The 18,373-nt window shown below is 37.8% G+C and overlaps 1 protein-coding gene across 7 annotated transcripts in view; it reads right to left on the bottom strand.

The window, feature by feature from the left end:
* The window catches only part of RASAL2 (RAS protein activator like 2), a 382,125-nt gene that overhangs the window by 44,639 nt on the left and 319,113 nt on the right, over positions 1–18,373 (bottom strand). For all 7 annotated transcript variants that reach the window (XM_028488596.2, XM_007105300.4, XM_007105301.4 and 4 more), the window contains one exon: positions 14,234–14,343. In XM_028488596.2, coding sequence (XP_028344397.1) covers positions 14,234–14,343 — 110 coding nt within the window. The remainder of the gene's footprint in view (positions 1–14,233; positions 14,344–18,373) is intronic.

Raw genomic sequence — 18,373 nt, 5'->3', positions numbered from 1 at the left:
CGCGGCATGTGGGATCTTCCCGGACCGGGGCACGAACCCGTATCTCCTGCATCGGCAGGCGGATTCTCAACCACTGCGCCACCAGGGAAACCCCCATCCGATTTTTTAAAAAGCATATTTCCCCCAAAGCACCAGTGGTGCTTGGATGTGCTAGCTCAATCTGCCACATGTTTACAGATTCAGTTCCAAATGTGGGAAACTTTTAATTAAAAATATAACTGAAAAAAAATGCTTATTGCCACACAAAATCCTGTACTCCAGTGCAGGTGAATTTCTGCTTGGCGTGGCAGTTATGATTCTAGACTGCTTTGCTGAGTTCTTGGAAAGACAGCTCAGCCATAAACTGAGTACAGCAATATATGTTTGTATTCACCAGAATGTGTTCCTAAGGCACTTTACCTTGTTTGAAAATTTCCCAGGTAGAAATTAATAAAATTCAGTATCCTAATACTCTACCAATAAGCTTACAAAGGGTCTAATCAGTTTTTTAAAAGTTGCATCTGAGCTTTCACTTTGGGAAAAAGGCAGCTTTATTTGCTCCCCAGATTTTATTGTTTTTCAACCTGGTATCTGTGAAACTATCCAACTGATGTTTTCTGTTTGAAAGAGCAGATCCTTTCCTATACTACTGAATATAAAGCTTTCCCTACCTGGATTAAAAAAAAAAAAAAGAAAGAAATTAGAGCTCATTCATCAGGGTTCTGCTTGTGTGCTAAAAAAAAATGTCCCCCTGAGGATGCTGACAGCCCTAGCTGCACTGATTTACCTACTTCAGTTAAAGCCAGTCCCTACTGCTTATACTACTCACTGGTTTTTATGTTTACTTAAAAAAATACCATACAACCACTCACACAAAAAGCTATTATGGAAACGTAACATGTACCGCCGATCGTCCTTCTCTCTGCTCTCAGCCTCTGACAGGATAGTCTAATGAGCCCAGCTGCTAATGGTAAAGAAGGATGTTTGTCAGTCTGAGTTTTCACTTAAACTCATGGTAAGGAAATTTATCATCACGGTCAAAAACGACATTCAACCTATTTTGGTACATATACATGTATACAGACAATGAAGACAGGCACAGAATGAAGACAAGATTATAAATATTAAAACATGTTCTGAAGGGCAGGAAACTCAACCAGCCTCCAATATGACAGACACTAGGGAACAATCTCCTTACAGAAACTGTACCATATTGTAATACACCTTTTTTTGTTCTTAAATTGCAAATGGAATAAAATCTACTAGTGCCTATTAAACAAATTCAATGTAAACACAACTATACTGAATTTAAAAAAAAAACCATGAAACTAAACCAAACCACACTCATAAACCACTCAATTAACATACTTACTAGTGTAAGAGTGAGTGGAAAGATTAGTTTTTTTTTTCCTTTTTTCTGAATTTAGGCTTTCAGCCTCATCGTTACCATAAAACTAAGTATGGGTGAAAAGAGGGTAAAAAAGTTAGAGGGAATTCCCTGGCGGTCCAGTGGTTAAGACTCTGTGCTTTCACTGCCAAGGGCATAGGTTCAATTCCTGGTCGGAGAACTAAGATCCCACAAGCTGCACCACGAGGCCAAAAAAACAAACAAACAAAAAAAGAAGTTAGACACTGATGAAGTTCAATGACATTTACTTCTTAATCATCCCTAAATTCATGACTATTTGCTTTCCCATTAGTTTCTGCCAATATTTGGTTGAATAAATGAATATATGTATGAATCCATCTATCCATTCAATAGTTACTTTGTGTACATTATGTGCCAGGCACTATACTAGATACCGATGCAAGGAAACAATGGTGAAGAAGAAAGGCAAGGTCCTTGTACTCACACTCAGTTTATAATCTAGTGAGTTAAAAATCTATTATAATACAATGGGATAAGATCTAGGAAAAAGGATGCAATAGTGGCTCTGTGGGCACTTAGTAGGGGCCCTGGATCTTCAGTTGGGGATTCAAAGAAAGTTTCTTGGAGGTAAAAGTAATGTGAAGTTGTGAACTAAAGGATGGAGTGGAATTAGCTCTATGCAGATGTGGAGGTACTGAGCATTCTAGAGGGAATGGCCAGCATGTGAGAAGGCCTGTAGTGAGAACATACAAATCTGGGGTGTTTGAGGAACTGAAAAGAATTCAGCAGTGTGGCTCTGGTGCAGTGTGGATGTGTGTTGGGGCTGAGAGAAGAGGCATGGGGAATAATGAGGCTTGAGAGATACCATGATGGGACCCGTAGTAACGTGGGTGTTCCAATTTTATCACAAGGCCAGTGGATGGACATAGAAAGGTTGTGGGTGGTGGAAGGTGAATGACATGATCAGATGTGTGCCTTGGCAAGAGTATACTTTGGTTAAAAAGTGGAGAAAGAGAGGGGTACACAGAGGAGAGAGAAATAATGAAAGACTTAGAGACTGGTTCATAGGTTATGATAGTAACCTGAGCAAAGATTACAAACTAGAGCAGCAGAAATACAGAAGAAGTGGATGGATTTGTGGATAATTAGGTGGTAAATAGGCTTTAATGACTGCAATGCTGGAGGCATCAGGGAGAGGGTAGAGTCAAGGTTGAGCCACTGGGTAGAAAGATGGTAATGTCCTTTACAGAGATGGGAAGTGAGAGGCAATGTTGGTTGAAGCAAGGGGGGGAAATAAAATCAAGTTTATTATAAGTTTGAGGTTCCTATGGGAGTAGATGTTTGCCGCAGACCGAATGTCTCACCCCAAAATTTATGTTGAAATGCTAACCTCCAATGTGACTGTATCAGGAAGTGTGACCTTTGGGAGGTGATCAGGTCAGGGGGGTGGAGCCCTCGTGAAGGGGATTAGTGCCTTTATAAATAGACCCCAAAGAGATCCATCACCCATTCCTCCATCTGAGGACACAGAGAAAACGAAGTCTTTTGAACCAGGAAGCAGGTCCCTACCAGACACTGAATCTGCCAGAACCTTGATCTTGGACTTCCTAGCCTCCAGAACTGTGAGAAATAAATGTCTGTTGATTATAAGCTATCTAGTCTATGATGTTTTATTACTGCAATCTCAACAGACTAAGACAATGTGAATACTGAAATAGAACATGTAGACTGAGAAATGCTAACATTTAAACCTACAAAACTGACAGAAGAGACTGAAGAATCTGAAAGACAGAAGGAAAACCAGGAGACTCAAGTATAAAAGCCCAGGGAAGAGAACTCTTAAAAAGGATGGGCTGGCTGTCCATTACTGTAGAAGATAGAGTGTGTTAAAATATTAACAGTAGCCACTGGGTATATGAACTGAGAGATAATTGGAGATAATTGTAGCAGTTTCAGTGAAATGACGAGGACAAAAATGAGACTCCAGATGGTTGAGAAAATGAATGGGATATGAGAAAGTGGAGACTAACTCACCATCAGGTGAAGGGGTGGCAACTGGGAAACAGCTACAGGGAGGCATGAGGTTGAAATGGGGTTGAAGGAGGTTTTCTCTAATCATTTTTCCTCTTAAATAATAAAGTAGGGCTTCCCTGGTGGCGCAGTGGTTGCGCGTCCGCCTGCCGATGCAGGGGAACCGGGTTCGCGCCCCGGTCTGGGAGGATCCCACATGCCGCGGAGCGGCTGGGCCTGTGAGCCATGGCCCCTGGGCCTGCGCGTCCGGAGCCTGTGCTCCGCAACGGGAGAGGCCGCAGCAGAGGGAGGCCCGCATACCACAAAAATAAATAAATAAATAAATAAAGTAATAAATGCTTTTGGTGATAAATGCCAACAGCTCAGAAGGACAGAAGGTGAAAAATAAAAATAAGGGTACCTCCCTCCCTCAATCTCCTACGGAAAATACTATTAATGATTTTTGTGATCCCTCCCAGAAATTTTTTGTACACAGACAACCAAATATTATACATATACATATATGTGTGTGTATGTGTGTGTGTATGTATGTATACACATACAAATGAGATTCTACCATACTTTTTTTCCTTAAGAGTATATTTTGGAATTTTGTCTACACTGGAACATATAGATATAAATTGCTGCTTTTTAATGATCACTCTGTATTCCTTTATATGGGCCTATAGAAGTTTAACCAATCCTTGATAACCATCTAAGTCTCTTTTCTTTTCTTTTTTTTTGGTGATCACCACCGAGGTTCAAAAAGTATCTTAGTACATATACCTTGAAGTACATGTGCATGTATTCATGCTTTAAATTTCCAGATGTGAAACTGCTAGATCAAAGGGCACATACATTTAAAGTTTTGATATTGCTAATTTATCCTCCATAATAGATGGCATCAGTTTAAAGTCCTACCAGTAGTGCATGTTTCTATACACTATCACCAAAATGAGATATGGCTAAACTTCAAACATCTTTGCCAGTCTAATTGGTAAAAAAGGGTATTTCATTGCTATACTATTGCTTTAGTATGAATTTCTTTAGTTATGAGGTTGAGGACATTTAAACATGTATATTGGCAATCTCAGTTCTCTTTTCTGTGAATTATGAACTGTTATTTCATGTTCTTAAACCATTTTTCTAATTGTTTAACTTAACTGATATGTATTGATAAATACTATGTAAATTAAGTAAATTAGTACTTTTTCTGTCATATTTGTAATTATTTCCCCCAGTTTATGCTTAGAAAGGGTTCTTCCATTCCAAGAGCATACAAAATCCAGCTATATATTTTTTTACTGATTCTATTTTAATTTTTCATCCAAACCACTTGGATTTGGAGGGAAGGGAAGATGATAGGAGCATAGTAGGGAGTTTGCTTTATATTTTACCAAATCGTGAAAATATAATGACCATAAATTGACTCACTAATTATTACTGCATAGTATTCTACTCTCATTAAGAGTTGTTGTTTGAATATGTTTGTGTGTATATATATGTGTGTGCATGACTTTTCCCTTTGTTCTTTCCTTCTTTCTCAATCATTTTCTCAGCAGGTTAGGCTTCCTATCAACACATGCAACAAAGAGGATAATGGAAAAGGCAATCAACTTGGACCCAAAAGCCCTACGTATTCATGTCAGCTCAAATCACTCACTAGCCATGTGACGTGGAGCAAATAATTTATTTCTTCTAAACCTTAGTTATCTCATTTGTAAGATGTGGATAATGATTTCTGTTCCTATACCTCCCACAGTTTTTGTGAAAATCAAACGCAATCATCTATGATTTTACAAATATCTCATAAACTACAGTACCATACAAATGGGACTATCATTGCAAACATAGTTTTTCAAAGTGATATGACAAGCATTAGTTCATTTTATGTAAACTCTTAGGTTAGGATAGCTATTCCCAGATATATTCCTTGCTGGAAGAATATGAAGATAGAAGGTATAAATTTATGGAAATAATTTTTTTCTATTAAGATAAAGCATTCTAATGAATTTAAAATGCTATCATGACATAATTAGAAACTTCAATTGGATTTTAGTTCACAAAACTAAGGACTCCTTAACTGCTCCATATCAGTAAACACCGGTAAGGGAAACTCTATAATCTATAGCTAGGCTGTATTCATTAATTAATGGCCTGGAATCCAATAATTTCTGAGAAGTTGTCATTCTATCCAAGTACACCATAGTGAAGGAGATTCTTCTTCTCTATTATCTGGAATTTGTTTGGATTCTTCCCTTTTGTTTCAGGCAGAGAAATTAAGTTCCTTAATAGGACAGACATCGTGGTAGGGGGTGGGGATACAAAGATTGTACACTTGGGGAGCTTCCCATCTGCTGCAGTAAGCAGAAACATGAAAAGATACATTCAATAGAAAGCAGTCAGTCCTATAATAAGGTGTATACAGTTGGCCATGGGTGGGTATATGGGGTAGGTGCTTAGTCTAGAATGATGCACAGGAAGAACAAGGAAAAGAAGTCAGGGAGCATATGACTCCTGACTTGGGTACTGTTGCATGTCAAAGGACACGATGTAGGAATAGGATATGGTATTTGGGATAGAGAGGGCAGCAAGATTAAAAGTAGAGAAATATGAAACAGTTTAGTAAGTAAATAATGGACTTCTGGTAGGAGTGGTAGGAGATAATGCTGAGAGTTAGGGAATGGACAGAGCCATGTTCCATTTTGTACGTTATGCTCAAGATTGTAGATTAGTAAAAGTATTATATACATATGTGATGAGATATTAAAATTGAAGTTTCAAACTGAGACTCTAAGATAAAACAGGTGCATGCCGCAGTGAAGTACCAAACTGTAGAATCTACAAAGGAAATGTTTTGGAACCGATTCCATTACCTTGAACCTCTCAGTCAGAGCAGGACTATAAAAAGTGGTGAGACTATGGAGAAGGGAAAGGATTTAGTGAGAGATAATTTTTGGAGAAAGCTGTGAGGCTCATCCCTCCCATCCCCCTCTCCCCCCAACATACACAAGGGATATTGGTAGGGAATGCATACAAGGTGGGGTTTGATTTTATCTGGGAAATCTAGAGGATGAGAAATGACTGACTGTTGGTAGCACAGCCCAAGTTGATATTTTTTGATTAGGCTGCACTCCTAGAGGTTTGTCAGGGCAAAGGATGTGTGAATACTTCCTGTAGACCAGGGGATTGGAAGGGTGAAGACTAGAACGGCAAAAATTCCTTCCTACAAACTGTGGAAGGAGTTGCAAGTGAACACCTAGAATAGAAATGTACCCATGAAACTCAAAAAAACCATAGATGAGAGTTCCTCAAAGATGAGACATTTCTGAAGAATTCTTCAAAGTACCTCATGATAGAAGAGTCAGCTTTAAACATCTGCCAGACTCAGAGAGCATTATAGAAGGCTAAGATAGTACTAAAACTTTTCTTATTCCCTTTTCCCTCCTTTCTGTCTCTCCCCTTGCCCCAAATCTGGAGGGCACCTAAAACCACGGGTAGTTAAGGTGGATGCGAAGAGTAGATGCGAAGAGAGAAGTAAGTAGTTTATAATACTTCCTTCTCCAAAAGCAGACTGTCTGCAATTGGCTTGACTGGGGTAAGTATGAAGTTTTGATTACTATCTCGAAGTGAACACCAATAGGCTCTGAGTCAAGATCTTTGATTTAGAGTAACCATGGATTAACTAAATGGATCATAGACCTAAATATAAAAGCTAAAAATCATAAAACTTCTAAAAGAAAACAGAGGTGAAAATGTCTTGGGACACACACACACACAAACATAAAACCCATAAAAATTGCTGGTGGGAATGTAAAATTGTACAGGTACTCTGGAAAATAGTTTGGCAGTTTCCTCTAAACCTAAACAAGTACTTATCATACAACCCAGCAATTGCACGCTTGCGTATGTACTGCAGAGAAGTGAAAACTTATGTGTACACAACTGTTCACAGCAGCTTTATTCCTAATAGCTAAAAATCAGAAACCAATGTTCTCCAGTAGGTGATTGGTTAACAAATTTTGATACATCCATAAAATGGAATACTACTCAGCAATAACAAGAAACAAACTATTGATAGATGCAACAATTTGGAGGGATTTCAAGGGCATTTTATTTAGTGAAAAAAAAGCCAATCTTAAATGGCTACATACTATATGATTCCATTTATATAACATTCTTGAAATAACAAAACCATAGAGGTAGAAAACAAAAAGTGGTTGCTAGGGGACAGGGATGGGTGTGGGGAGGTGGGTATGACTGTAAAGAGTAGCAGAGGGAGTTCTTTTCTGGTAATGGAATAATTCTGTACCTTGATCGTGGTCGTGGTGATGCAAATCTATACAGAGGATTAAATTGCATAGAATTATAAACACACACAAATGAGTGCACATAAAAATTGATGAAAAATAAAATCTGTAGTCTAGTTAACAGTATTGTACAAATGTCAAGTACCTGGTTTTGATATTACACTACAGTTATAAGATATCACTATTGGGGGAAGTACTTGCAAGACTCTACAACTTCTTGTGAGTATACAAATTAAAAAAAAAAGTTAAAAAATTAGTTCTAATTAGGAGAAACTCAAGAAGCTGAGTATATACACCCTACAAATGAACACTACACTTATTCTTAGGTATCTCCTGACAAAGAATAAGGGGACTACATTAAAACCATGCTTTGTCAGTGAGCCTCAGAATCGAAGACATTACTACAAAGGTTTTTACTTGAAGGACGTTTGAAGGAGTTGAGAAAATTCTATTCCATGTGCTTATCTTTACCTCAAGACTTGGTAAATTTAAGTAGCACTTCCAGAGCAAGGTTGGCAACCTGACAGGCATTCGAAATCCTGGAATGCCTGACAATGCTGTATAACCACGGTTTTTCAGCATTTCCTAGTTTTTCAAACTTTTCAAAGTGCATTTCAATATAAGGCAGAAATAGCAGAGTCTTCTCCTGTCCCAACAGCCTTCCACATGACATGGCTTTAATGTGAAAATGCTGCCAATATTGATTCTAGGAAATCACTTTACTGGCTTTTATCTGATTAGATGGCTTTGGAACAATGATGACTTTGTGACATCCTATTGATTTTGCCTCTAAAATGTTTCTCCTATCTTGTCTCTGACTCTTCATTCCCACTGCCAACTACCCTCTTTAGAGCCTTTCTTATTTCCTACAATAGCTTTTTTTTTTTTTCTAATTGGTCTCCCAAACTTAGTCTCTGCAAACCAAGTCATTTGAAATTCCATTGTTGGATTAATCCATAATTGGCACAATTCTGATTAGGTCACTTCCGTGCTCAAAAATGTTTAAAGACACCCCATTGCTTATACAATAAAATCCAAACTCCTCATCTGACATTCAAGGACCGTCCTGTGTATGGAATACTGGGTTGAAAATAATCTCCACTCAGAATTTTGAAAACACTGCTCCACTGACTTTTGATTTTCAATATTCTATTGAGAATTCCAATGCAATCCTTTCATACCTCCTTTGTATGTAACCTATGTTTTCTTTCTAGAAGCTTTTAAGATTTTTTTCAAGCCTTGGTGTTGTGCTCTTTCATGATGATGTGAATTGGTGTGTGTGTGTGTGTGTGTGTGTGTGTGTGTGTGTGTGTGTGTTGGAAAGTCTTTCGTCATTTTTCATTCACTGTATTGGGAATTTGGTGGCCTTTCCAATCTGGATATTTATATTTTCTTGTTTTGGGAAATTTTCTTGTATTATTTCTTTGACAATTTCCTCTCCAAAGTTTTCTAATAAAACTTTTCTTTCACTAGAATCTTCTGGATTGATTTTCTCATTTTCTGTTCTACTTTCTGGGAGATTGACTTGACTTTAGCTTTTATATTTCAGTTTCCAAGCTCTCTTTCTTGTTTCTTTGAGGTTCCTTTTCTTATAGCATCTTATTGTTTCATAGATGCACTATCTTATCTTTTGAAAATATTTATTATGCTTTGAAGTTGTTTTTGGCTCTATGCATTGTCTTTGTTTCTTCTGGGTTCTTTTTTTCTCTCCTATTTATTTTTCTCTCTGCCTTTCATGTTGAAGAATTTCCTCAAATATCTGGAGATTCTTGGCCATCTGTTTATATTTAAGATTAAAGCACTAAAGAACTCAATGGAAGCTTTGTGTGCTGGAATAGAGCTTACAGATTAGTGAGCTTCACTGCAGAGTACTTCCTGGCCAGCTGTTGTTTTTTTTTTTTTAAATTAACATCTTTACTGAGATATAATTAACATACCATAAAATCTACCCATTTAAAGTGTACCATTTTCAGTATATTCAGAGTTGTGCAATTATCACCACAGTCTAAGCTTAAAACATTTCATCACTCCAAAAAGAAACTTCATGTCCATTAGCAATCATTCTTCATTCATCACTTTCCCCTGCCCTATATCCCCAGCCTCTGGCAACCATTAATCTACTGTCTCCATAGATTTGTCTATTCTGGACATTTCACATAAATGGAATTGTACATTATATGGTGTTTTGTGATTGGCTTCTTTCACTTTGCATAAAGTTTTCAAGGTTTGTCCATGTTGTAGCATGTATCAGTACTACATTCCTTTTTATGACTGAATAATATAGCATTGCATGGATATATCATGTTTTGTATATCCATTCATCAGTTGATGGACATTTGGGTCATTACCATTTTGGGGCTACTATAAATAATGTTTACGAACATTCATGTTACAAATTTTTGTGGGGACATACGTTTTTCACTTCTCTTGGATATACTTAGGAGTAGAATTACCAGCTGACATTGTAATGGGGGAACATAAATGTTGGTATCTGTAGGTCTTTTTATCTGGTTCAGTTTCTCAAATTTGCTGTGTGATGAATGTAAGCCTGGCTGCTGGCCTGCTAGAGCTGGGTAGGAGCTGAATATTTCCAGAGTTCTGGGGTTGAGTGGGTAAATCAACTTCTTTTTTATGTTAGAGATGCTAGCTGTCTTCCTAATGCCCATCTTTTCCTCCTTCCTTAATAACAGACTCTTGTATTATTGGGGGCAACAACGTACCCATGTATAACATTTCCCAGTCTCTCTTGCAGATAAAAGTGACAATGAGAAGCCACTGGGTAAGGTTTCAGGGAAACTGCTCTAAAGGGAGATAACTTGGTTGGAAGACAGGTGTTCTTTTATGGGCCCCTCTTTTCTGGTACCTGAAACATGGATGCTATGGCTGGAGCTCCAGTAACTAACTTGTGTTCATAAAGAGATCCTTGAAGATCTTGAGAATGGCAGAGGAAAAAGCCCACAAAGAGCCCTGAACCCTTAGTCCTAGACTGCCCACCCTCAGACTTCTTATAGGTGAGGAAATATATAACTTTACCTTGTTTAAGTCATTACTGTTTTGAGTATCTGTTAATTAGCAACTGATCTGAATCATTAAGTGATAGACTTTTTTTCAGAATTTCCTTCTGCAGGCAACTACGTCTGATCTTCCTCTAATTTTAAGTAATCATTCAGATTTATCCTAGTTTCATCAAAGATGGAGTTCATATTTGTTTCTTTTATGTGTGTGTGGTACGCGGGCCTCTCACTGCTGTGGCCTCTCCCATCGCGGAGCACAGGCTCTGGACGTGCAGGCTCAGCGGCCATGGCTCACGGGCCCAGCCGCTCCATGGCACGTGGGATCCTCCCGGACCGGGGCACGAACCCGTGTCCCCTGCATCGGCAGGTGGACTCTCAACCACTGCACCACCAGAGAAGCCCTCTGTTTCTTATACTGAGTCATTTTTAAGACAAAAAAACACAAAGTTTTTTACCTATCAATGTAAAAATTGGAACTTTACCTTTCCAATCATTTCCTACCTCACTCCTTTATATACCATGAACTACTCAGTATTTCTTTTCAAGCTCTGTAGTTTCCTGTTTTCTTCTTTTGCTCATTATTTCTATTCTGAGGAATGCTCTCTCCATGTGTCTGTTTCTCAGTTCAAATTATACCTGCTTTTTTAAGGTTCAACTCACAGGCCACTGCCCTCTAAGGTCTTTCTTGGTCCACCTAACAAGAAGTAATCTCACCTCCCCTATACCATTTCTTGCTGAGTATTTACTTCTTCTACTGGACACCTTGAGGTTGGGGCTGTGTCTTTAGTACTCTATATTCCCTGGTAGCAAATGGCTTTCTAGTCTGTACATAACTGTCACAATTAGATATGTTACTGTGTAAGAAATTTGGTTCTTAAAAATATTAATTATTTGGCAAAGTTTTACTCCTTATGCCTATGCCCCACAACTTCACAAAGGAAATTCTGAGTTTAAGGATCATCATAAATTGATCCTCAAAACAACACTGCTACCAAATTCCATCAGGGCCTTAGAGCAGAGTCTACGACTTGCAGATCATTGTGCTAGAAAAACCTGGAGGGTCTTTTTGATCAATTAAGTCTGCATGTTAAAATACCCTATGTTCTTTCGCACAGAAAAGCTTACTGATCATCTTTAGATGAAATTAACTCATTTACAACTGTTTTTCTGCCATCTGAAAGCAGTAAGTCAGACCTCATGAGGATAATTTTATCTTTTTAAAATGTAATGAGTGCAGATAAGTTTTGTTGTTATCAAAAAGCCTGAAGAATTCAAAATATCATGATCATTACTTCATTATCCTTCTAATACCCCAGGCAGAATACTTCCTCCTCCTGAAGAAGTGAGATATAGTGATATGAACAGCATCATAATGAGAAATTTAATGAGAAAGAGATCCCTGGCTTCTTGAGTTCAGTGTTCTGGTCAAATCTGGCCAGGTAAGCCAACAAAGAAAAAGACTGACATGTTGGACCAAATGAAAATCTAAAACTTCTATATAATTTAGAGACATGATTTAAAAACATAAGAAACAGACTGGAAGAAAATTTTAACAATGTGCATAATAGTGGCTTACAATCCCTAGTATAATAAGCAGTACTCCAAACCATAAGAAAAAGGACAAATAGCTCAACAGAAAAATGGCAAAGGGATGAATAAGCAAGTCATAGAAGAAGAAAACTTGTGAAAAGATGTTCAACTTAGTAGGCATTAGGTAACTACAAATTAAAACAAAGAAATGCCCCCCACCTGCCTTTTCTGTGAGAGGCAATATAGCATAAATTTAAAAATGTAGACTCAAGAGCTAGAATTCTTGGATTGGAACCATAGTACTGCCATTTTCTAAGCCGTGTGAACTTGTGCAATTTACTAATTTCTCTGTTTCAGTTTTCTCATCTTCAAAATGAGGTCATGACTGTAACTAGGGTTGTTATGTTGATTAAATGATTTCATTTATGTAAAGTGCTTAGAACAGTGTATGGCACATAGTACATACTGTATATGTGTTTATTATTACTATTCATCCATCATACTGATAAAATGTAAATGGTTGTTTGAAAGATAAAAGTTATTTTTAAAAATTGATGTATAGTTGATTTACAATGTGTTAATTTCTGCTGTACAACAAAGTGATTCAGTTATATATATATAGTTCCCTGTGCTATACAGTAAAATCTAAGGGAAAAATATGAGAATAAAAGATCTTTTTTTAATGATTACCCTAAAACAAAAAGGTATAAAAGACATATTTAACAATACAATTACACCACAAATTGAACATACTTGCAAATTTCACAGAACATCTCTAACGTGGTTTAGGGATAAGAAGAGCTGATAAAGCAGTAGCCTCTTATCAACTCAGTATGGGGGACAAGTTACTTCACATATAAAATGAGAGTAATTCTCTGCCTGGAAAATCTATAATCTGCCATTATAGATATTATAATCTATATTTCTGTTTGTTATGCAGATAACTGGAAATAATGGACTTATTACCAAAAGTAAAAATAAAACCAAAAACACCCAAGTATAAATAAGAGTATCATTATGAAAGGCAGACATGAGTTTAAATCGAAGCTCTACTACTTAGCTGTGTGACCCTGGGCAAGTTTCTCAATCTCTTCTGCCTTAGTTCCTTATCTGTAAAATGAGGATAATAATAGTATCTAGGGCTGTATTACATAAGATACTACATTAAAAATACTTGGCACAGAGTAAGCACTCAATAAATACTGGTGATGGTGGTGATGTGTCAAGACACAACAGGTACCATTTCCTAAATTTTGAACATTGTAGAGATGTGAAGTATTACAAATGTGTTCTAGCATATGTTCAATCATTTTATAGGGTTGTTATCCTTAGCAAGCCATGCATTTGAGGTTTGCTTAAGCTGGTAGTCCTAATTATTGAAATCCAGGCTTCCTTTTCATACATATCTTCTAGATGTGACTGCAAATTAATGAGGCTGAGTCCATATACTATACACAATGAACAATGCAGCAGTGAAGACCATGGACTCTTAAGAGCCAAATTGCCCAAGTTTAAATACCATTTTCGCTATTTACTAAGCAGTATAACCTTGGGCAAGATTACTTAACTTCTCTGTTCCTCAGACTTGTCATCTATAAAATGGTGATAATATTAATATTTCTCTTACAGGGTTATTATTAAGATTAAACAAGATAATGCATATAAAGCACTTAGTACAGTGCTCAAAAAATGTTAGCTATAGCCATCATCATCCCTTATGGTCATCCTACAAAAGAAAGATACACCTCTGACCACTAGAACTTGATTCGACAGAAACAGCACAACCGATTCTTAAATTAGTTCTTAGGTATCCACACACTCTCTAATATTGTAAGATTTTTAAACTGGTTGGATATTTAAGCCAATATATTGTACCTAGCCTCAATATGAGCAAGACAAAAAAGTAAATTTTGTATCGGATCTTTCCAACTATCATTGATGCAAAGTTAATGAAGACCAAAATGCCTTATCAAAATACACTGTAAAATTTCTTTCTTTGTTTTAAGCAAGTGAACTCCTACCTGTCATCTGTACTGCGAAGGGAGGGAAGCCGAAAGCTTGTGTTTCGGTCAAGCTTTGATTGGCTTTTGGTCCTCTTGATGGAGCCTTTCAGGCGCTTGCTGAAGAACCCCTAGAATGAAAAGGCAGAAAGTGATGGGAAGAAGAACCAAAAGGGAACCTTGCTGTCTCCTAACTCATCTGCACTGCTTTTGCAAAAGATACTCACATTCTTATAATGAAGACCAGAAACAGAATTCAGCTTTTAATTTTTTAATTTGTAAAATACAGCTGCTGGAAACTACCTGATAATGTGATAAAATTTTTTTTCTTCTATGATAATTGGGAGAATTAAACTTTAAAAAAAATTATTTATTTATTTTTTAACATCTTTATTGGAGTATAATTGCTTTACAATGGTGTGTTAGTTTCTGCTGTATAACAAAGTGAATCAGCTATATGTATACATATATCCCCATATCCCTTCCCTCTTGCATCTCCCTCCCACCCTCCCTAGCCCACCCCTCTAGGTGGTCACAAAGCACCAAGCTGCTTTCCCTGTGCTATGCAGCAGCTTCTCACTAGCTATCTATTTTACATTTGATGGTGTATATATGTCAAGAATTAAACTTTTTGATGGCACTTAATTTCTTATTTCTTAAACAGTCTCTATACTAGCTATGGTAAAGAAACTTCTAACTTCAAAGGTAGTATGTTGGTGGTCTCAGCAGTGGCAAAATCTGATCTATGTCACCTTGGATATGGTACTTGTGAAGTTAAATTTTAAATGTAGTTTAACTATTTTAAAATGAAACAGGTATGTATCATGTATGAAACAAGAGAAGCACCTAGACTTCAGAAGAACGAAGTGCCTTATAGTTTTTAGCCCTGCTTACCTTCTGCCACTTCCACCAAACTATCTAGAGTGCCTTGAACACCTTCCTAGTCTTAGCACCTGGCAAATAACGGGCATTCAAAAAACTTTGTTGAATAAAAGAATAAATGCAAGAATGAATTGGCAATTCTATTGTTGGCAGATGAAAGGACATCTTATAGAAGTATATCAAAATGTCTTGACAAAAGACTATAATTCAAAGAAAAGTATTTTGATGTATGGAATTGACTCGAATCACCTTGTGATGAATATTAGCTTATAGAAGGTGTATACAATAAATATTTCCATAAGAAAGAAAAAAAGTACTAGGCCAATACCAGCACATCAAATCTGTTATATTCTTTTAGTTACCACTAAAGCCCACTGTTTTGGGGTGAAGACTATATTAATCGTGATAAGCTAGGTTATGCTTAATAACCCCACAATCTTACTGGCACAAAACGTACTATGTGTCTATGAGCAGGTCAAATATGATGGGGACCTGGCACTATGCTGTCCTCACTCAGGGACTTAGGCTAAGGGAGCCTCCATCTTTGTGCTTCTATTAGTTGCTGCCTCAGGATAAAGGAAGTGTGGTAAATTCTGTACTTGCCCTTTTTTTTTTTTTTTTTTTTGCGGTATGCGGGCCTTCCTCTGTTGTGGCCTCTCCTGTTGCGGAGCACAGGCTCCGGATGCACAGGCCCAGCAGCCATGACTCACGGGCCCAGCTGCTCTGCGGAATGTGGGATCCTCCCGGACCGGGGCATGAACCCGTGTCCCCTGCATCGGCAGGTGAACTCTCAACCACTGCGCCACCAGGGAAGCCCTGTACTTGCTCTTAAAGCTTCATGTCATTAGTGGTCTCATTTTATTAGACAAAAAAGTCACATGACCACACCTAACTTCAACAGGGAAAGAATGTACAATCCTATCATGTATCTAGAAAGAGATATTTGATGAACAGTAGTGTGGACTACCACAGTGCTTTTCCATGCCAAGTAAACACACAAGCACTGCTAGAAAAAAATGGAAACAAACTTATTTGAATCAGAAGTAGAGCTATTTAGCTGACTGAAGAAAAATGCTTATGTTATTTCTTGTACTTACAGCCCAAAGAATAAGGGTAAAAACTAGAAAATATCACATAGACATAATTCCCTAAGCTGTTTTTTATTCCTCAGCCTGTTTTTTATTGTAGGTGTATTGAGATTGATTGGAGGGAAAAAAACAGGGCTATTTTAAAAAGTACTATATTTCTTAGAGACAGGCATTTGCCTGATCTCTTGTATAATCTTAGCATCATTAGGGAAAGTCACTGTCATCTGTTCTCTAAGGCAAAGGCTTTATTTACTACTTTCTATGATTCAATCAAGATGAGTCACCACATTTCCTCATAAATGTAGTCAGCAAACCAGACCTAAATTTATAGAATTCTATTAGGATCATTTATAGTTGGTTCAAAGCCACTGGCCTAAGCTGAGCTTCAGCCCAAGGACTGGACCAAATACCATATATAAATACAGTTCTAACACACTACAGTTAAGCAGTTAATTGAGAATGTACTAGTAGATGTTCACTCATATAGTACTTTACCTTCCTGTGGCACTTATTGTATAATACTTCATATTTTAATCCATTTATTTATTATTTATTTTATGTGTATATGTTATAAAGCATCGTACTAGGTGTTGTAAGGGAAACAAAGATAAAACAAACACAAACTCTGCCCTCAAAGAGCCTGTAGTTTAATATAAGATTAGAAATAAATACAAATATAAACGACACAACATGTATTAGGAAGGTACATGCTCTTAATGTCTGGCATATTTAATCACAAAATAACACTATCATATTTCTTTGAATCTAGGACACCAGTGATTGTAAGTCACACCATTATTTTATGTATACAAAGAAAAAAGCTGCCAATTAAACTATAACACAATGCCTTACCACTTAGAATTTTTATTTTATATTAAAGAAGTTTTTTAAAGACTTACTTTGGATGGTTTTGTCATATATCACATAGTGTACACATAAAAAATATATATACAAAATCAGTTAAGGTATCCCTAATGCATCTTCCTTCTTCTGAACTATTTTTTTGACTCAGAGTAGCTGTTGTTCATGTTTTTCCACAGAATACCATGATATATTCTTTCTTTCAAAAACTTTGATGACAAATGGCACATGATAAAAGAGTAATTTGAGGGAGACTGGTTCAAGATGGCAGAGTAGAAGGACATGCTCTCACTCCCTCTTGCGAGAGCACTGGAACCACAGCTAACTGCTGAATAATCATCTATAGGAAGACACTGGAACTCACCAAAAAAGATACGCCACATCGAAAGACAAAGGAGAACCCACAATGAGACGGTAGGAGGGGCGCAATCACAATAAAACCAAATCCCATAACTGCTGGGTCAGTGACTCACAAACTAGAGAACACTTATACAGAAGTCCACCCACTGGAGTGAAGGTTCTGAGTCGCACATCAGGCTTCCCAACCTGGGGGTCAGGCAACAGGAGGAAGAATTCCTGGAGAATCAGACTTTGAAGGCTAGTGGGATTTGATTGCAGGACTTCAACAGGACTGGAGGAAACAGAGACTCCACTCTTGGAGGGCACACACAAAGTAGTGTGTGCATCGGAAGCCAGGGGAAGGAGCAGTGAACCCATAGGAGACTGAACCAGGCCTACCTGCTGGTGTTGTAGGGTCTCCTGCAGAGGCGGGGGTTGGCTGTGTTTCACTGTGAGGACAAGGACACTGTCAGCAGAAGTTCTGGGAAGTACTCCTTGGCGTGAGCCCTCCCACAGTCCGCCATTAGCCCCACCAAAGAGCCCAGGTAGGCTCCAGTGTTGGGTCACCTCAGGCCAAACAACCAACAGGGAGGAAACCCAGCTTCACCCATCAGCAGACAAGCGGATTAAAGTTTTACTGAGCTCTGCCCACCAGAGCAAGAGCCAGCTCTACCCACCACCAGTCCCTCCCATCAGGAAATGTGCATAAGCCTCTTAGATAGCCTAATCCCCCAGAAGGCAGACAGCAGAAGCAAGAAGAATTACAATCCTGCAGCCTGTGGAACAAAAACCACATTCACAGAAAGATAGACAAGATGAAAAGGCAGAGGGCTATGTACCAGATGAAGGAACAAGATAAAACCCCAGAAAAACAACTAAATGAAGTGGAGATAGGCAACTTTCCAGAAAAAGAATTCAGAATAATGATAGTGAAGATGATGCAGGACCTCAGAAAAAGAATGGAGGCAAAGATCAAGAAGATGCAAGAAAT

Source organism: Physeter macrocephalus, chromosome 4 (assembly GCF_002837175.3).
Source record: "Physeter macrocephalus isolate SW-GA chromosome 4, ASM283717v5, whole genome shotgun sequence".
Lineage (NCBI taxonomy): Eukaryota > Metazoa > Chordata > Mammalia > Artiodactyla > Physeteridae > Physeter > Physeter macrocephalus.
Note: the sequence above shows the minus strand (reverse complement) of the source record. Positions and strands in the feature narration are given on the sequence as shown.